The sequence below is a fragment of the Elgaria multicarinata genome, chromosome 16, assembly GCF_023053635.1.
Source record: "Elgaria multicarinata webbii isolate HBS135686 ecotype San Diego chromosome 16, rElgMul1.1.pri, whole genome shotgun sequence".
Lineage (NCBI taxonomy): Eukaryota > Metazoa > Chordata > Lepidosauria > Squamata > Anguidae > Elgaria > Elgaria multicarinata.
Window position 1 is genome coordinate 8,491,953 of NC_086186.1, and position 17,490 is coordinate 8,509,442.

General features: G+C 40.5%; 1 protein-coding gene across 6 annotated transcripts in view; it reads right to left on the reverse strand.

The window, feature by feature from the left end:
- TCF12 (transcription factor 12) overlaps positions 1–17,490 on the reverse strand; it is a 126,399-nt gene that overhangs the window by 17,589 nt on the left and 91,320 nt on the right. For 3 of the 6 annotated variants that reach the window (XM_063142830.1, XM_063142828.1, XM_063142832.1), the window contains 8 exons: positions 15,720–15,825; positions 14,492–14,628; positions 12,540–12,690; positions 10,082–10,146; positions 5,739–5,817; positions 3,644–3,717; positions 2,139–2,210; positions 783–974 (listed from right to left, as the gene is read on the reverse strand). In XM_063142830.1, coding sequence (XP_062998900.1) covers positions 783–974; positions 2,139–2,210; positions 3,644–3,717; positions 5,739–5,817; positions 10,082–10,146; positions 12,540–12,690; positions 14,492–14,628; positions 15,720–15,825 — 876 coding nt within the window. The remainder of the gene's footprint in view (positions 1–782; positions 975–2,138; positions 2,211–3,643; positions 3,718–5,738; positions 5,818–10,081; positions 10,147–12,539; positions 12,691–14,491; positions 14,629–15,719; positions 15,826–17,490) is intronic. The other 3 variants (XM_063142831.1, XM_063142829.1, XM_063142833.1) reach the window with 1 other exon arrangement.

Below are 17,490 nucleotides of genomic sequence, written 5' to 3' on the forward strand. Positions count from 1 at the left end.
GTAAACATTCCCATCTAAGCAGTTTGAGGCGGAAAACACAGAGCTGAGGTTTCATTTTCTTTCATGGTGATTTCAGTATCTTCCATGACTATCTGTCATTCAGTTTATGTAGAATGCTTAATATATTCATTAATGAGAGAGTGAGTTATTTCATTCTTCTGAGGATGGGTGAGAAGATTAGACTACAAGATGTTGCCTTCTCATTGCTACATAAATTACAGCTGTGCCTGAACACATTTAAAAACTTAAATTTACATTTCGAGTCTGGGCACAATCTGGTTTCAGAGACCAACAGTTTTTCTCCAGGTTTCTTTGCCAGCATCTGTTACTGGATGTTGGTTGCATTTTATAACCAACATTTTTCCCAGCCCACAACACTTGAGAGTCCAAGTCTTTTCTTCTAAACTGCTTTTCCCATTCATTCTCCCAATTCAAGCAAGTACAACCAGCCATTACATATGGAAAAACCATATGAGTATGTTCAAATACCTTCAGCAGAAAGTCTTGGCTTTGTGTATTGAGTCACAGAAGCAGAATTTTGTAGAGCCTTTACCAGAGTCAACCATTTTATGTCTCCCCTCCCTCCCCCACTCTATTTCTTCTGTTTTGAAACTACCAGCAGGTGCAGTTGCCTGGTAATTTTTCTTCCATTATCACTATTTTGGCTTCTTGATAATGTTACTAATGCATAACACCAAACCCTCAAGCTCCAGTTCTGCTTTAGATTAATGAAGCAAAACAATCAGTTTAACATATTCAATAAAAATGAAATGACTACTTACTATTGAGGCTTGCCGACTGGTTGCTCCATAATTTGAGCTCAAACTACTAATTGGCCCATTATGGGATGGTCCCAGTAAACTATGTATATCCCCATGTGCACTCGCCAGGCTGGTTGAAGGCCCCACCGCATGGTTCCTCAGTACATTGATAGCATCATCAAGTCTGTCCAAGCGATCCTCCATCCGTGACTGCTGTTGGGATTTAGGAGGAGCACTAAGGTCATTTATTGTACACATCTGCTAAATCCATTATATTGTCATGCTTTCTACAATGGGAGACATGAAAGGCAGCAAATGAAATGCAATATCAAAAGGGCTTCAAAAGCAGCTAGCAGCACTATAAACAAACGGGGACACGGCAACCGTTTGGAGAGGATGTGAAATTACTTCTGTCTCAAAAACAAATGGCTGTTTCTCAAAATTCAGCTATTTATAACATTAATGTTGTTTAGTATTTTGGGATACAGCTTGAAGAAAGAAGAAAATCAGCAACACACTTCAAAATTCCAGTTTGGATTAAAAATGGAACTGCTGCATAATTTCCCCAAAGAGTTCAGTAAGATGGTGGCTTTTTAGTGAACAAATGATTGCAAAACTGAAAAGCCAACATGGTGAAGTGGATAATACTAAGACCCAGGTACAAATCTTCCCCCTCCCCACCGCTCAACTAAGCCCCAAAACTCAATATTCCTCAACCCCAGAGCACACTTCACTGGGTTGCTTTGAAGATATATCAAACACTTCAGAAATCAGGCTGAGCCCAATCCAAAGATATTGTTATAAATTAATGGACCAGACGTAAGCTGGAAATATGCCCCGTCTTGCATTTCTTTATTCAGAGCCTGCGCTTTTCCCAAAGAGCTCGGAGCAGCATTTTAATATTCCCTCCACCCATCAAGGCTAGTGAGGCTGAGGCACAGTGGCTTGCTTTGGGCCACCCAGTGGGTTCCCATGTCTAATGCCAACAGAGTCTAGACCATCTTTCTCCAATCTGGTGGCCTCTAGACATGTTGGATTGAAACTCCTATAATTCCCAGACAGTGTAGCCAGGTCACCCTGGCTGGGAATTATGGGAACTGTAGTCCAGCAACATCTAAAGGGCACCTGGGTGGGGAAAGCTGCTCTAGCCGCTGCACCCACAATGATCTGATTTTCTTTGCTTAGGTTCACTTAATGCAAAAATTATTTCAACCTTAGAAGTGTTCTACAAGTTACCATGACGAAATGGCTGAAAGAAGGGATGTGTCATCTATGTCATACTATACTGTGTAGTGTATACTGCTACCTTAAGGAAGAAATCTGTAAGTAGAGTTAACTGGAAAAATCAAAAAGGCACCATCTAAAGAGAAATAGTACCTCACAGACATCCTTTAAGAATGACATAGCATCTTGCAAATGCTCGTGAAGTTGTTGCTCAACTCGATTTTTCTGGCAAAGTCAAGACAGAACAGGAAGCAAAGCACAGGTTAAGTAATTATAAAGAGGTGAGGTAAACAGCTGGTGTGTGTGTCAGCCTCAATGGTTAGTTAAGTTAATCCAATAAAGATTTACTTATACTGAGAAATTAGAGAATAAAACGCTGGATACTGTAGTAACATTAGAAATTTCACTTGCACATACTGCTTACATTTATTAGCAAAATGTATGGCAATAACTGAATTATTTTATTTGTTAGTTGCATGAGATAAAATGTTATTTGGGGGAACTTGTAAGATTTACAAAACCTTGATCATCAATTCTTTCCCCCCTCCACTTCCTAATACTGTGCTGCCAACTGTAAGTGACAGTTTTCAGAGTCTAAACATTTCAATGTAGCACAGAAGACATCTGGCTGGATTAGTATGCTGTTTCCCACAGTGGCCAACTGGATGCCTGCGGGACGCCCATGAGCAGGACATGATGCTAACAGCCCTCTCATGCTGCTGTTCCCCAGTGACAGGCATACAGAAGCATACTGCCGCTGAACCCAGTCGGAGAATACAGCCATAACTCACAGCCATTGATAGAGATAGCCTTGTCCTCCACGAATTTGCCCAAGCTCCTTTTGAAGCTGTGTAACTTGGTGGCTATTACCACATCCCCACTGGGCTTTAATATTATGAGAGGGAGACAATCTTTCTCCACACCTTCCATGATTTTATAGACCTCTTATCATGTTACCCTTTACTGCCTTTTTACTAACCCCAAAGTCACACACATTGCAACCTTTTCTCAGAAGGGGCCTGCTTCAGACCCTTGATCTGGCTGGACCCTTTTTTGCATTTTTTCCAGTTCTAAAACATCTTCTTTGGGATAGGTGGTTTTGTAGGCACAGAAGGTGCTACAAAGCCATCAAAGCTGGAAGTCAAGACAACAGCAAAGCAAGGTTTGAATCCAGTCTGTTTACACCAGTTTCTAAATCAAATGATCAACTTCTCGCCTCCCAAATAAAGAGCTTCTCTTCATGCTTTTGTTTGTAGACACACACACACACACACACACACACACACACACACACACACAGAGTATTATGGTCAAAAGTGAAAAATACAAGAGTGAAAAAAGTGTGAAATGTTTTATCACAACTTTTTCTAGCACGAATCATCCTAAGAACTAGTGGTGGCGTACAAAAAGGAAGCAGAATTTCAAATAAGACTATCACACCAGCTGTCTTCAACAGAAGCTTGATGCCCAAGGAACAGATGGTGAAAGACCCGCCCAGCGTGTTTGGTATTGTTCATTTGAAGACAGCCATTTGTTAGCAAAGAATCCATTTGTAATGCTATCCTACTGTTCTCTTTAGGGACTGTCAGATTTATTAAACAAAACAAAAATGCCATCTCTTGGCAACAAAGTCATATCTAGCGTTAAGTGGTTCTTACCAAAGAGTGCAGAGAATTTTCATAATTTGGAGATGAAGGGGCTTGTCCTCCAGTCCTTGACCACTGGCTGGCACCTGTCAAAATCAACACTGATGAAACATTGATGCATGTACGAGAAACAGAAAACGAAAAGGCAACTCCACTGGAGTAGAGCAGACTTCCAATGTAATTTGTAACAGAAGAGTTGCTGACTTCCAAAACTGCTTCTTATTCCTTTGACAAGTTTGTATTTTGGCTTGTACAAATCTCCGGGTCTATTAACATTGATAACATGGGTGCTGGGTGTTTCATGGTATGGTAAGTTTCCCAACAGATATAAAGATGCACAACAGATACAAAGTTAATTCTGATCAGTAAAAACACTCAATAAAATGATATAAACAGTTAAGGGAGCAATGAATATCTAGCACAGTTGTTAATTATACTTTTGATGATTCTGGCAATAATTTCCCCAAAATTTGTAATTTAGGGCCTAAATTCTGGACAATCTTGCTGTGGCCTTAAAATCAGCCAGATGCAATGACTTCGTGCTATCCTACATGGGGATATATCAGCTTGGGCATGAAACTCCCAATTCCTTCCAAACAGCATACTTCTGGCATGCCTGGACTTCTAATGAATACATTCAAAGCTCACACAACCTCTCAGAAGCCATCACAGCTTCTAAAAAGGCCACACAGCTGAAGTGAGCTTAACTTCCAAGATGTACCATACTCTCGGACTGTGGTTCAGTTGCCCTGAGGTGTGTATTCTTACCTACCAGCAGGAGAACACTTGGTAGATGCAATGGGGAATATCTCCTGAGCACAGTGGAGCATTTCACCTCAGAGGAGGATTAGGAAGCCCCTGCACGCTTTGGCCCTTGGATCATGTTCCATCTGTTCATAAAATCCATTGGGAGGGGGAAGGGGAGATGGCTGGCAACCTGAACAGGAGCATTCCACATTGCAAGCCCACGTATCCTGTCAAATACCCAGCATAAATCCTTCTGGACCTAGTTCTCACCGAGATGGTAAACCTTTACCTGGGAGGTCCCACAACAATCATAGTTGTCCTTTGAGCCTGTTGCTTGGGTCCTTTCTATCTACAGCAGACATGGCCAACAGGAAATGTTTGGCTACATCTGGGGAAAACTGGCAATTGAAAGGGTCCAGGCGAATCTATGATACTCCACTCACACTATCAAGAAACGTGCTAGAGACTGGGACTGCTGCCAGGCTTCAGCAGTAACATACATCAGTGATTTTGCTGTGTAGACATTTCACATGCCAGAAAATGAGGCACAGAGGCTGTCATAAAGGGTTCTGTACAAACTATATGCCTTAAGAGTTACATCATCCAGCCATTAATTCTAATTCCTTTTTAAATAACAAATTTAAGTCAATGGGTCTTTCATAAGTCCTCTGTGTGTGTCGAACAGCTGTTCAGCATTTACTAGACAGCTGAGGCCCAAGTGTCAATGGAAGCAATACACCCACTAAGAACGATGCAGCAGCTGCCCAAAGTACATCTCCACACTACAAAGCCACTCATCCAATTCTTACGAGCCTCCTATATTTTGTTCTTAATGCAAGAATGTTGCTGCTCCAGCATTCCTCCAGAAAATATTAGTAAGAAACATAAATAAAATGCCAAACATCGATCAGTTTTTTCAAACAAGCTCTGTGCCTTCTTTCTTTCAAGTTTTGTGCCTGCTTTTTCATTATTCTTTTTAAAAGTAACCACTATCTTGTTGGGTGCTGGTTTATGCAAGATTTTCTTAAAATGCCTCAGAACTGAAAAAGATCTTTTAAAAAGGCTTACTGTAGACCCCAGCAGCTATTCAAAATATCTGTACATCTACATGCAGGATATGGAAGGCAGATCTCTGGGCCCACTTTGTGGCTTTGCTTCTATAACTGATGGCAGCACAGGAGCCAAACTACTTGTCAGCCTGGAAGAAATTTGGCAGCCTGTGTACCACTGTGAAACCACACTGCTGCATCCAGAATTTTCTTCAGAAATACATATGTGTCCTTAAGATGGATGTGAAGAAAAAACAGTGATATCTTTAATCTAATTAGAAAGTTGTTAATTAAAGGTATTTGGATCCTACCTGTGAGAGGTGATGGTGATCCAACAGGTGTTGAGGGATTTGAAGGAAAACTACTGCTAGTGTGGTCAGGAGAATAAATCTAAATGAAAAGAAAAACACAAACACACTTCAACAAATCGCTATATGCTACAAAGCTGTCCAAACTAAAGACATCCTAATTCTGTTTGAACATGTTTGAATGAGGTAAAATTGCTGGACAGTCTCATCAATGTCATGACTTACACAGTTTTGCTAATATGCTATCATTCATTGTAAACCCTCTCCAAAAACACCCCCATGTATTGCTGTTTAACAATGTTTTAATTATTACTGCATTCATTAAATAATTGTGTACCTGACTGTGAACAATAGTGAAACATTTAAATGTTCTTTGGATAAATTTGTACAATTTCTTGCTTACTTCAAAGAAATTTTGTCTTGTCCCATTCTCTCTGTTCTACCCATTCATTTCAAAATTACTTGCAAAAGAAAATGATGCCTTTGCAAATTTTCAGCACTTATTGTGCTGAGATATTCTTTTCTTACATAGAAAAACAAACCCACATGTAGATTGCCACATGTGAGAACTAAGGAAGATAGGAACTCAAATACATCCTGATTACTGGAATTGAAATACAACGGCTGCAGTCAGACACTAAACCACCATTTACAAGAAATAAATAAATTCCTGCATTGAGCAGGGGGTTGGACTCGATTGCCTTTTCATAAACTATGATTGAAGTCAGCTTGTTTCCACTAACCATAGCTAAGATTAGCCACAGTTTGCTCACAGTTGCATAACACAGCAAGCTATGGTTAATCAAAATCAGAGGCAAAGGCTTCCAAACTCTTAATTTCAGCTGCGCTGGAGTGAGAAACATATGAGTCTGGAGGGAGGCTAGGCGCATGAACGTATAACTTACTGTTTAGTGATTTTAATTCTCAAAGCTAAAAAATGCTTACTAATCTTACTGGAAGTGTTCATGATCCCAACCAATTGGCTTCTCTTTTGTAAAACATCTGACATTTTAATGTTGGTATGACAACAATATAGAATGTCACCATCTGTATTTAATATTTTGAGTTCATTAAACGCAAAGGCCATGGGCACTATGGACCAGCAATTCTTCACTCACAAAGAAATGAAATTAAAATAAATAGGCATTGAGCACGGCGGTTAAGTTGCACAATTCCCATTAATTTAAGACAGACTTTATCCAAGAAGAGGAGTGCTTTTGCTGTCAAGGACCAATAAGGAGGAATCTACTGGGGGTTTAAACTGTGCCTCCACTAATTTTCTTGCAACAAATGAGAGCCCTTCTTCTATCAGTCATAGCCCATTCTAACCAGCGGGATGCCAATATGCCCAGCTCAAATGAAAAGGCCTCCATACAAAGGCTAAAGAACAGAGAGCCTGCAGCACCAAACCTCAGAGCTGTTAGCATACTGTTTTAAACACCTCAGAGTACATTTCAGCCATGCTTTGTCATGCTAATGTCACTGGGCCTCAAGCAACAAAAGCCATTCAGGAATTACTTGGAAAAGTCAACTTCCCAACATTTTCCTCTCCTTTGTTCAGGGAGTACCAGCCATTTAGCTATCTAAGCTACACAAAGGCAGCTCCCCCTTGGTTTGGAGGTAGGAATCAAAACATAGGTTCTGACAAAGAGATTTGATATAATCAACGAAGTTAAACAGCCCTCCGCTTTGATCTCCTTTAAATTAAAGACCAAGTGTTTTGGTTTGGCATTAAGCACTGAAACAAACCAGATGTTTCTCCCACCATATAACCCTCCATGGGCACAATCTTAAGGGTTATTGTTTGGCAAATGTTCAAGGAAACACATTAGAAATGGCACATATACGCAGTTTTTCTTTACTTTTTATCTACACTGGTTCATTATCTAAACCAATGTATAATCCATTGGGCTTTGGGAACTTTGTGTAAATACTTTCATGTACAATTCTCTTTCTAGCCTACTCTGAGATTAAGTCCACAATTATCCAGGCTTAAACCTAAAATAAAAGAACCTTTGCAAACGTATTATCTGGCCTTACATGTTTAATCACACAGTATTCTGTATGGTCTTTAATACTTAAACTGAGGAACAAATGTTGCATCTTCTGATGTTTCACACATGAAAGTCTTAAAAAAAAACCCCACTGAAGTACACCAGCAGAATTTTACAACGAGGCAGTCTTTCTGTTGCTACTAAAAACAATATTTAAAAGATAGGACAAGAAAGAAACTTCACAATTTCTACATGATTTGACAGTTCATAGTACTATTAATCAGAACATTAAAGAAAGCACCCAAGGACAAAAAGACAGTGATTCCTTCATGCGACTATTTACTTCCTGAAGATGCAGCAGAAAGTATAGTTTGCATGTCTCCATGTCTGGAGCAAGGGGAGCAGATGGATGACAGCCCAGGATTCCAAGTGTGCAGACTTTCGCATGAGCTGATGGAGCAGATGGAATGCATCACGATCAGCTATGACAGAAATGATTTATGGAATGACCTGCTTGCTCCTGCCAAGCAACAACATAGGATGACAGAACTGAGTTACCATGGAAACCAAAGTCCACCCTCTAGTTACTCACACATGCTGTGACATTAAAACAATAAATCTACGCCCCTCCTGCCTCCCCAACTACCTAACTTTGTAAGCTAATTATGTTACTACGTTAAAGTCGTCTCTTTCAGAGGAGTAATACAAAACCATCCCAAGACTTCTCTATTGAACTTCAGATGATAAAGCTATGGTATTCTATATTAGAGGTCAGCAACTGGCAACCGCTGTGCCTAACAGGGCGTCCAGAGGATTGCTGCCTGGCCTCCTAATAGTAAGCTGGAAGAGTGAGAGACACTTGTGAAAAGAGGATTTAGAGGCAAGTCTCTTTGGAGACAGAGGCCAAATCTACACCAAGCAGGATATTGCAGTATGAAAGCAGCATATAAAAGGCAGGAGCCACACTACTGCTTTATAGCAGTATTGAAGTGCACTGACAACTGTTGGGGGCCATTGACACATAGCATATAGTGCTTTCATAGCACTATATACTGCTTGGTGTGGATCCTGCCTTTTATATACCACTTTCTTGCCACTTTCATAGTGCAATATCCTGCTTGGTGTAGATTAGGCCAGGGATTAGTCTTTTCCTGATCCCTCTCACTTCTTCCTCAATTGGGACCTTGCTAGCAAAACCTCCCGCTTTCTGGGCAGGGTTCTAAATTCTGACTGAGTCAAGCAGAAGTGCATCTGCTGGGTGACTATGTTACAGGCAAGGTAGTCTAAACTCTGAATTAAGGAATAACTCATGATGTCATTATGTCAGGGGTCTTTGCAGCCTAGAACCTTCAAGGTGTTCATTTTACATTATATTTCCCTTCAAGGCCATTTTATCTAGAGTGCCCATGCATTTAAGAGGAACCTTGACAGACTTATTTTGACCTTATTCAAACTTCTTATTCTAGCAAGCACCATTCAAGTACAAAACGAGTTAACAGTTATATAGAAAAAGACTCATTTGTGTGCATCAGTTTGGAGTTAGGAAAGATAATCTCTTATGGACACGAAGAGTCATTTTTATCTCTTGAACCATGATTAGGTTCACTGAATGCTATGCAACAAAGGCCTGCAGGATTTTCCCAGCCATTCCACCCACAGATCTAGTGGAAATTTTACATTACTCACATCGAGATGTATACAATTGTTAAAAAACACACTCTGATCCCAAGAGGTCTCTAGACAACCATAGCCTTATTCATCTGCTTTTGCAACTGCAACTTAACTGCATTTATTTATAAAACCTTTAATTTGCTCTGGCTTGTTTACATCTTGTTTTATGCATGTACACCCCCCACCCTCCCACCAACTACAACTTGAATCCACTGGGAAGTAGTATCTACACATGGGGGGTTATTTCCATCTTTTCTACTTCACAACCTTCATCAAAAGTCTTTGTTACTTGCCCTATTGAGCTATTCAACTTTTCTTTTAAGCGATTGTCCCTTGTGGCTGAGTCTGAACAATGCCTTAGTTAAGCTTCTTGGGCCCTCTGCCATACAAATAAAACTTTTCAATACCAACAACAATTATTTTCTGTTTTTATTTATGCACACCAAACCCACATTGATCCAGTCTTTGAACTTGCTCTCACGAAGTAAATGCCATCCTCAAGGCCCCACTTGATTGCCTTGCCATGGATCCTTGTGTGCAATTCTTCATGCGGACATGTTTGTATATATGGACACACGCATACAGTACATGATGGATGTTATATATAGCATCTACTTGATACAAACAGAACAACAATAACTTGTATACAGCCCTATAACGTCTTCAGATGGCATTACTTACCGATGCCAAAGCTTTTCCAAGGGCATCCCCAGTCTGTGAGCTTCCAGCAGCATTGCCTCTGTTAACTGTAAAGAAAAAGCAAGAGAAGGTTGATTGCTGCAGATGACCGCATTATGCCACTCTTTAACGCTGATGCTCTTCCAAAGGGGTTACCAAGACTTAAAAAGGAAAAATCTGGGAGGCAGATCAAAGGGAAGTTGGATTTACCTGTGAAATGCTGTTCTCAAAGGTAGAGGGGTAGGTCAGTCTTCAATTTGGGGAAAGCGCCTCCATTTAGTCACAGGCGGGGGCTTCCCAGTCAGTGCTTAGAAAGAAACCCCTCCCAACCTACAGCCAATAACAAAGTCTCCAAACCATTCATTTATTTAGTTTATATAATTATGAATACCCCACTCTTCTCATGCCCATGCAGCATTCAAGAGCAGCTCTGAGCTGTACAAGAACAACAGACTTCAAGATGGTCACAGAAGCTTTGAACTGTGTCATGAAGTTCATGAAAAATCGTGCCTTGGACATTATCTGCCTCTATTTTGGAAGCTTGGTTGACTGGCCCATCCTGATACCACTGAGATCAGGAATTCAAAGGTAAGTCCAAAGCGTCCTTTTCCAGTAGTGTGGGGGGTGGGGCAGTCTTCATATTTGGAGTGAAGAAGTGCAGTGGTCGGTTTCTGGCATTATTTACCAATTATTTGGAACTAGTCTTTTCAACAGTCTTCTCCCAAATAAAGCACTGGAGGTAGACAAGGTGCCTTGTCTTATCCATGACCTGGATGGGGAAGACCTTGCCCCCTCTGATCTATCTGGCAATGGTAGAAGCAAAAGCCCTTGAACCCAATAATGATATCAACAAACACCCAAGTTCTCTGTGAAATTTAGTTCTATGTAGAATCCAAGTGCCCTCTGAACATCCAGGTTATGATGCACCCTTCAGATAAGGGGGATTAAACAGAAGGGCAGTAGTGCCATGCCCTGAAGTCTACGGAAAACAGAATCAATTAACTTTATGGCTGAAGGCCAGATCCAATTGCAGCACCATTTTATCTCTGTGAAAGATATTCTTGATTAGTTGACAGGAATTAAACTGAGCTGTTGATACTACTAACTGTCTTAATCGTCAACTCTCTGGAAGGTCCAGAAACAAGTAATTCAAAGGGAGACCCAGAAGAAAATGTGAAGGTCAGACAATTTGGTGTTAAAATCCCACAGAGAGAGTTATGTTACACAGAAAGATTGGTAAGAGGTGAAGCCTTTAAGAAGCTACATATATGCCTGTACAAAAAAAAAGACTTTTTCTCTTATTGTGGCCCAGAATGCTGGAAACGGCCACCTTTGTGAACCGGCCAGAGAGCTTCAGCACAAATAACGTTTAAACCAGTGGAGACTGGTGGTATGGATGTCAATGGGGTAGTGAATGTACTGTGGGTTTCAGTCAGAACCACTCAGAACTCTAAAGGGGCTATCCAAAGTGCTGAACCCATTTTGGGGATAGGTTTCAGCACTTTGGATAGCTTCTTTAGAGTTCTGACGGAAACCACCTCACTGACCGGAGCCACCAGCCTCCACTGCTTTAAACTGTTTGGGAAGGTCAGAGTCTGCCAAAGCCAGATTATCCACCCACATGTACGCTACTTGAGAAATCAAAGAGCTGAGGCCTGCAATGCAGCTGAAGAGGCTTCAAATGTCTTCTTTAGAGCTACTTTAATGCATTTTCTCACAGGGTAATTGTGATAAACTATTGAAAGGACTTCAGAACCTCCAATCAAGCCTGGCCTGCAACCAGACACCAAAAGTACCACAAAACTGGGAAAACATGTCCAATTTAAGGCTGAGCTGAAACATCATCTGATCTACCTTTGAATTTTTTTCAAAAAAAATCAGGAGTTAGAGAAAACAAGAGCAATTTTGCTTCGGTGCCTATTTTCCCTCGATAGAGACACCATTACCAGGCAAAGTCAAATTGCAACCACTACTGAGAAGAGATTATTCCAAGTCCAAGCACATTTTTGATTTGCCAGCACTTAGGTTTTTTTAAATTACTTTAGAAATAATATCCATGTAAAAATACATACATTCAGAGTTTCATCGCTATTAAGAACGATACGCTAGCGTCTTCAATGAATCCACAAGTAAGAAAAAGGAAGATGTGCTTTTTAAGTGGGGAACAAATTAATGAATCAAAAGGCCAACGTGCACCTTCATATGACAGGCAGCCCAGCACTGGGAAGTGAATAATAGTACCGTATTTATCAACTTCCAACACCAACTCTAAAGCAAAATTTCAACAGTAAATCACTAGCAATGCTGCAACTCTAAATGATGCAACAAAAGCTTGTATCTAGACAAATTCACTCTTACAATTTTAATGGACAATTAAACAGTAACAGCATAAGCATACAGATTTCTAGACTAGTTACAGTTTTTAAAGTGACAATTTTAAGAGCTAAAAAAAACCCCTTACCTAGTATGTTGTTGTTATCTGATCCATTGACAGGTGGAGTGTGAGAGGCAGTGGCGTAGGATGAACTGCTGGTACTACCTCGATGGAAGCTAGACATTGGAGGAAGACTGGCGCTTATATCTGTTGGTGAGACTGAATGCGGGGGATAGCTCTAGGAAAAAGCAGAAACTAGGAATCACAACCAAAGGAAGAAGTATGAGTACCTACATTAACAACATACGAAGTAATGCAGAATGTTGCAAGTTAAGATCAGAATTACCTTGCTGGACCAAACCGAAGTTCATCAAATCAAGCAGTGGCTAGTAAGATGCTTCTGCAAAAGACTAATAGCTACTCCCCCTGTTTGGCCTAGTAGCTGGTAGTCAAAGAACAATTGTCTCTGAACTTCTGAGGTTCTCTTCTTACCCATCATGGCCTACAGCCACTGACAGAGTGAAGGCCAATTTGGGTAGAATGGGAAACCAGGTTGGCACAGCCCCTCTCTGCCCCATCCCCTCACCTTGGGACACCAGATTGGATGCTTTTCTTTCTGGTCTTCAAGTTATAACTCCCCATTTCATCTGAATTGAGGGAAAATATGGTTTGGAACAAGTCAAGATTTGAAACTTTGCTTTGATCCTGTCTTGTTCTAACAAACCCCAGCTTAAACAATCCACAGTTCACCAAGTTCAGACATAAGGGGGAGCGATGTTTAGTTTTAAAAAGGAAGTGAAGGATTCCAGTCTCCTCTTTGCAGCTGTGGGAGGGGAGGGGAGAGGAAGGGGGTGTACAGGCCCAAGGCTCCTGTAGTTTCAATCACATACAGGGAAATTATAGTTTCCCATAACGTGTAAACTAGCACTTAAGCCTTTGAATTTATCTGATATTTTAGAGAGACATCTAATTTAATGGCCATTACCACATCTTGTGGCAATTAATTAAATGAACTTTGTTAACTTTGCATTTTGAGATGTGAACAGAACTGCACCCAGAATTCTAAATGCGGGCTTACTGCAGACATAGCAAAATAGATATTTACTATTTGATTTTTTAAATTCCATTCTTAACATTGCATTTGTCTTTTATAAATGTCACAGAACACAGATTTTTGCAAGGAGGTTTCTACTGGAGCCCCAAGATTTCTTCCTGGATACTCCCAGCCAATTTAGATGTCATCAACAAATATCTGAAGTCAGGATTTTCATTTCAATATCCGTCACTTTGCACTTACTTATGCTGAATTTCATCTGCCATTCTGTTGCCCAGTCACCCAGTTTAGAGAGAGCTCTTCAGAGTCTGCTTTGGATCTCACCTCCTGAATGATACGGTGTTATTGGCAAACTTGACTCTCTAATTGTGCACCCTGGACTCCAGATTATTTATGGAAATGTTAAGCAGCACCAGCCCCAATAAATAAAGATCAATAAATAGAAAACTCTTGAGGCACCTCATTCTTTACATCCCTCTGTGGTGAAAACTCTAGATTGATTCTTACCCAGTGCTTCCTGTGGGGTTTTTTAAAAACCTTAAATTACAGGCTTATCAGCAAATTGCCATTAAAATTAACATCACCAAATTTAAGAATGTGGACAAATATTGAAGAAAGTGAGAAAGAAGTTTCTGTTTAATAAGCAAAACTTTCCACTAAAAAGGGAAATTCCATCTTAAAACTACTTTCTTACCTATGCTCTATTATAGTAAAAAACTCAGCAGTATATAAAAAAAAGTGAACAAGCCCACCTTTCACTTTCTGGGCAAATTTAAGTTTCTTCACAGTTATTAAGTTTGGCTATCACAGATCAGTCAACTAAAGCTTTAGATGATTAATCTTAGAATTACACTAATTAAAGAGCAACACCCTAATTATACTCGCTCAATTTCTTCATCCAGCAAAAACAGTCTCCTAAAGATGGTGAAGGTTAACAACCAACTTTCAGATAACCATACTGGAACATCTGTTGTTTTGATCTTACCAAGCGGTCATGTGCGTGCCGACTGCCATAACTGCCGGAGTGTGACATGTGAGAGGAACTTTCCAGCATTCCACCATAGCCAGGCTGGCTTATTCCATTGGAAGGGCTCCAAAGGTCTGAAGCATTGTGGGTCCCATCTTCATGTTTAATAAAATCAAAAGAGAAAAGGCCAGGATCTTAGAGGGAGTACATTCTCAGTTATGAATAAAAGAAAAATGTTTTTCAAAATAACATAGTTCTACTTCATTGTTCATGTTGTGCATACTTTATGTCCTGCCTCCAATGTGGTGCTTTGTGTGTGTGTGTTTTTAAAACTCTTTTCAATCCAACTACAGCTGAAAAAGGTACAGCTAATTATGAAGATTTTCACTGTAGCCAGATTTTATATCAAAGAGGAAGATTGTATCATACTGCCCTTTTACAAATCTATAGTGCGACCACATTTAGAATACTGCGTACAGTTCTGGTCACCCTACCTGAAAAAAGGGTATTATAGAGCTGGAAAAAGTGCAGAAAAGGGCAACTAAAGGTCCTGGAGCATCTCCCCTATGAGGGAAGGTTACATCACCTGGGATTGTTTCGCTTGGAAAAAAGGAGGCTAAGGGGAGACATGATAGAGGTGTACAAAATTATGCATGGTATGGAAAATGTGGATAGGGAGGCATTTTGCTCCCTCCCTTAAAATACTAGAACCCGTATAGTATAGATCTAGTATCTAGTATCTATACTAGATACTAGAATCAAGCTGATTGATGGAGATCCAGGACAAATAAAAGGAAGGACTTCTTCACCCAGCGCATAGTTAAATTATGGAACTCACTACCACAGGATGTAGTGATGGCCACCCATTTGGATGGCTTCAAAAGGGGGTTGGATAAATTCCTGGAGGTGAAGGCTATCAATGGCTACGAGCCCTGATGGTTGTGTGCTATCTCCAGTATTCGAGGCAGTAAGCCAGTGTGCACCAGTTGCTGGGGAATCTGGGTGGGAGGGTGCTGTTGTACCATGTCCGGCTTGTTCATCCCTGGCTGATGGCTGGTTGGCCACTGTGTGAACAGAGTGCTGGACTAGATGGACCCTTGGTCTGATCCAGCATGGCACTTCTTCTTACAGCACATTTTAATCTCCCACAAGCTCTCCTATTGAGTACTCCCCTTTATTCTCTTCTAAATTCTAATCTTACTCAACACTATTCATTCACTTGCTCAGTTAGCAACCGTTTACTTACCTTGCAAAAAGAAAGTGCTAGCAAACATACTGCTTGGTGGTTTAGGAGACGGGTAACTTGGAGATTCTCTGTTAAAGTCATCTGAATTAGGAGACGGTGCATAGACCTAAACCCATGAAATGGAAGGAAAAAAGGACAAATATGTAATAGCTGAAAGTCGCAGTAAGTGCTCCAGCTGCAACCAAGTGGAGCATAGAATACTGAAACAAGTGCACAGCAGGACCTGAAGTCACAACTTAAGTCCGCCATTGAAAATGCCTTTTCAGGAACGTGTCTAAGTAATTCCAGCAGGCCCAGCCAGCCCACTCATCTTCACCTCCCCCCCGGGGTGCTGGTTCAAGCAGGCAGCCTGATAAAAGCCCAAGGGTTGATTCAGCTAAGCAAACACAAAATCTTGTATTAACTCACTGTTCCAAACGTTAGCAATTACTAACATTTAGAAAAAGGGGTGGGGGGATAGCAGGTTCCCTAAACAATGTTTGAATTAAAAGCAGCTCTGTTTTCTTCTGTGACCACTAAGCTGCAATTCCAGGAGTTCGGTAAACATACGCATATTCAAAGGAGTACATTTCTAATACACCACACTACTGCAGGCAGAACAGCTCCAAGCCAAATCTAAGACCTACTGCTTATCCTGAATTACAACAAGTAACCTTTACAAACCTGGAAAAGCTTTCCTCTCTCTCCCTCTTATACACACATTACGCACCACTCTCATTGCGTGTTGTAAATAGCATTGCTACAACTAAACTTTGGTTCAAGTTTTTTCATAATGACAGATGAACAACACCCTCATTTTAGAATCAGCCACAAACTTCGACAAGTTAAAACATTTCACAAGGTTGTATCGGGGTAATGCATATTTGAGTACGAATGTGGCAAGATGCTTTGAGATTAGTTTACATCTAATGAGTTGCCAATGCACAAACTGGTGATGCCAACTGTGTCATAACCATGCCCATAGACCCTTGGCTTATCACTAAATGTGCTATGCACTCTCATTGCCTATGGCTCCAGCATCTCGCTATGTCTGCAGCGACAGTCTCTGGATGGCACATGCCTTCCCACCAGAACTCAAGAGGTCCACCACACACCCCATTATATTATGACTCTGCTGGAGAGGATTAATCTTTCCTATAAACTTTCCTTGTTGAACTCATAAGAGCAGACAACAGAAACACAGCCAACGTGATTGTCTTCTGAAAAAGAAATAAGATATTCTGCATATAAGCTCCTTGACTTGTTTTAATGCTAGAAAAGGAAGGAAGGGGGGGGGAATGCAAGACGGCTCTTTAGTGTGCACAACAGAACATTCTACAGAAGCAAACTGGAAAATGTAAGTGGCCTACTACACATGTTTATCTGCATACCAAAACCGAGAGTGCCTTTCCTGCTCAGTAAATTCTACATATGCAAATATCCCTATTAAAATTCAAAGGAGCTACACAAAAAAGAGAACAGTTTATATGCAATAGAAAACTAGAACCCAAACTGTTTTGTGAATAAAGACAATGTAGCTAGATGCACTAGGGAAGAGGAAAGGAGGTAGAAGTCACTAACAAAATACTTCTTGACATTTGCATTTACAATGGGGATTTTGACAAATTTAATTTAGCACAGTACTGTCACAATTTACAGAATGTAAAGCGGTACATAAGCTATACACCTCCACACTTACTTAGTAACCAACAGTTCGATTTTAAACCATCACAATCCAAGGAGTTGAAATATATTAAACATTTTAGCATATGCTGTAGCTTGAAGTTCCTTT